General features: G+C 43.2%; 1 protein-coding gene across 1 annotated transcript; it reads left to right on the forward strand.

Moving 5' to 3' along the window:
• Window positions 1-469: 469 nt before the first annotated feature.
• Window positions 470-1,459, forward strand: OR10C1 (olfactory receptor family 10 subfamily C member 1). Its single transcript, XM_077159188.1, has one exon. It carries the CDS (start codon window positions 521-523, stop codon window positions 1,457-1,459), a length of 939 nt encoding a protein of 312 aa, XP_077015303.1. The 5' UTR covers window positions 470-520.
• Window positions 1,460-2,784: the final 1,325 nt, after the last annotated feature.

A 2,784-nucleotide genomic window follows, 5' to 3' on the forward strand; every position in this document is an offset into this window, starting at 1 on the left:
AAAAGAGAGAAAACAAATCAAAGAAGGACAGAAAAAGATAAGCTGAGAATTAGAGAGGGAGAAGAATTCAGATAGAAAATTACTCCCTTGACTTGGAATGAGGTTTTTAACACCCTAACAATGGAACAAATTCTGCCTCTGAGCTAGAAAAATCTGCTGAGGGGAAATTCAATCTCCGGCACTGTGGGAAGGATGTAAAATGAACAAAAGAGAGAAAAATAGGCTTGAATAAGACAATCGACATCCCCAGGGAGAAGTTAAATACAGAATTTACCATGTCTTTCTGAAAGGTAGGCTCTATCGGGAAATATTTGCCCAGGGTTCCTAGAGTGAGCAAAGGACAGAACCTGGATTCAACCCGGGGCTGCCTAATTTCAAAGTTCATGAAATTCTAAAAGAAAAGAACCTCAATGCTTTGATCAGATGCAAAAGAGGTCATCTTTGCCCATTTCACAATTCTGTAATTCCATCTTTTTCTTTCTATTTCTTTTGTCCTCCAGTCCAAAGGCATGTGAGCGGGATGAATGCAAACATCTCTATGGTGACTGGATTCATCCTTGTAGGCTTCTCCCACTTGGCTGACTTCCAGAGCCTGCTCTTCTCTCTCTTTCTCACCATCTACCTTCTCACTGTGGTAGGCAACCTCCTCATCATGACACTAGTCTCAGCTGATTCTGCCCTCCAATCTCCCATGTACTTCTTCCTTCGAATCCTCTCAGCCCTGGAGATTGGCTACACCTCTGTCACCATCCCTTTGCTGCTTCACCACCTTCTCACTGGCCAGTGTCACATCCCCCGCTCTGGTTGTGCCCTCCAGATGTTCTTCTTTCTCTTTTTTGGTGCCACAGAGTGTTGTCTTCTGGCAGCAATGGCCTATGACCGCTATGCAGCCATCTGCAAACCTCTCCGCTACCCATTATTGCTGAGCCGACGGGTGTGCCTACAACTGGCAGGGTCAGCGTGGGCCTGTGGAGCAATGGTGGGACTGGGCCACACCTCCTTTATCTTCTCCTTGCCCTTCTGTGGCCCCAATGCCATCCCACACTTCTTCTGTGAGATTCAGCCAGTCCTACAACTGGTGTGTGGAGACACTTCACTTAATGAATTACAGATAATCCTGGCCGCTGCCCTTATCATCCTCTGCCCCTTTGGCCTCATCCTGGGTTCTTATGGGCGTATCTTAGTTACTATCTTCCAGATCCCATCTGTTGCTGGCCGCAGAAAGGCCTTCTCCACCTGCTCTTCCCACCTGATTGTGGTCTCCCTCTTCTATGGCACAGCCATCTTCATCTACATCCGCCCTAAGGCCAGCTATGATCCAGCCACTGACCCTCTTCTGTCCCTCTTCTATGCTGTGGTCACCCCCATCCTCAATCCCATCATCTATAGCCTGCGAAACGCTGATGTCAAGGCTGCTCTGAAGAGGACCATCAAAAAAATGGGACCTGCAGAAATGTGACAAGGGAATGATGATGATGACAGTGGCGCAGCACTCACAGTCAGCCCCAAGTCACAGGATCAAAGGGAAAGGAAACATGGTTCCCACCTTAGGAGAGCACCATCCTGTCAAGAAGACAGATTTACCTTTGAAGAACTATAAAAGTCAAACAGCTCCTCCACCCTAGCAATACACATTATCTCTGTTCTCATACTTTTGCAAGAAATAAGAAACCCAGGATGGAGGATAAACTTTAAAAGCGGAAGAAGGTGACAAGTAGGGGAAAAGTTACAAAATATCATCACCAGATTATCAAGGTAGTACTATTTCCAGCCACAATATTGCTCCTTAAAGCTATTTGACATTTATAGTTCCTTTGTTAAGGCATTTGTTCCTTGGGCAGTACTGCACCCTAGTAGTTTAGCACATATAACTATATGTGATTAAAATTCATCACCAGGCAAAAAGCAGAGTCCTGAAGAAGCAAAGAGGTGTTAGAAATTTTCTGTGAAGGTAAAGTCTTATGGGAATCAGTATGGAACAGTTTTCAAGAGATTTTGATGTCGGGCAGATGTGAATTCAAGTCTTAATTCTTCCAACTAAAGATTAGTATGTGATTATAGACAAATAATATAATTTCTCTGAGCCTTAATTTCTGTATCTGTATTGTTGGGATAAAAATTTCTTTGGGTTTTTCTGAGAACCATAAACTTGTAAGTCACCAAGCTTAATAGCTGGTACAAAATAGTGTCTCAAAAAAAGGTTTTTATTAAAAAGTCAGACTGGTCAACACAGAGGATGCCATGCAGCTTACATTGGGTGCCCGTATTGGAGGAGAGAAAGATGTTCTTGGAATGTCAGTTCTATTGGGAACCGGAAGGAGGAAGAGACTCCACACAACTGCCACAGGAAACTGCCACCTAGCATAATGTAAGCCAAAGACAATCAGGACACTGAAGAATAAATACAACGTCAATGAAGTATAGGAAGTCAAAGACTTCCAGAAAAAAAGAAATGAACTGAGCTGAGAGGATTAATGAAAAAGTTGTCTCAGGACAAATATTCACTAATAAAATTACAATCCATATCTTTCTCCTTATTCTCAATATGTTATTAAATTCTGCAAGCGTTTATTAAAGGACTCCCATTGTTCTGCCTGGTGCTGTGGTTAATACCAAGTAAATACAGGGAGCTGATTTTACTCAGATAGTGCATGCAGTCTTGTTGGGCAAATAACACTGATTCCCATTAAACTATCAGAGAACAATGCAAAGTAGGGAAATACTCAAATCACTGAAGTGAACAGATAAGTGGTTACTCCCTCGCCCACCCCACAGAGCAGCAGA

The sequence above is a fragment of the Tamandua tetradactyla genome, chromosome 5 (genome assembly GCF_023851605.1).
Source record: "Tamandua tetradactyla isolate mTamTet1 chromosome 5, mTamTet1.pri, whole genome shotgun sequence".
In the NCBI taxonomy this organism is placed as follows: Eukaryota; Metazoa; Chordata; class Mammalia; order Pilosa; family Myrmecophagidae; genus Tamandua; species Tamandua tetradactyla.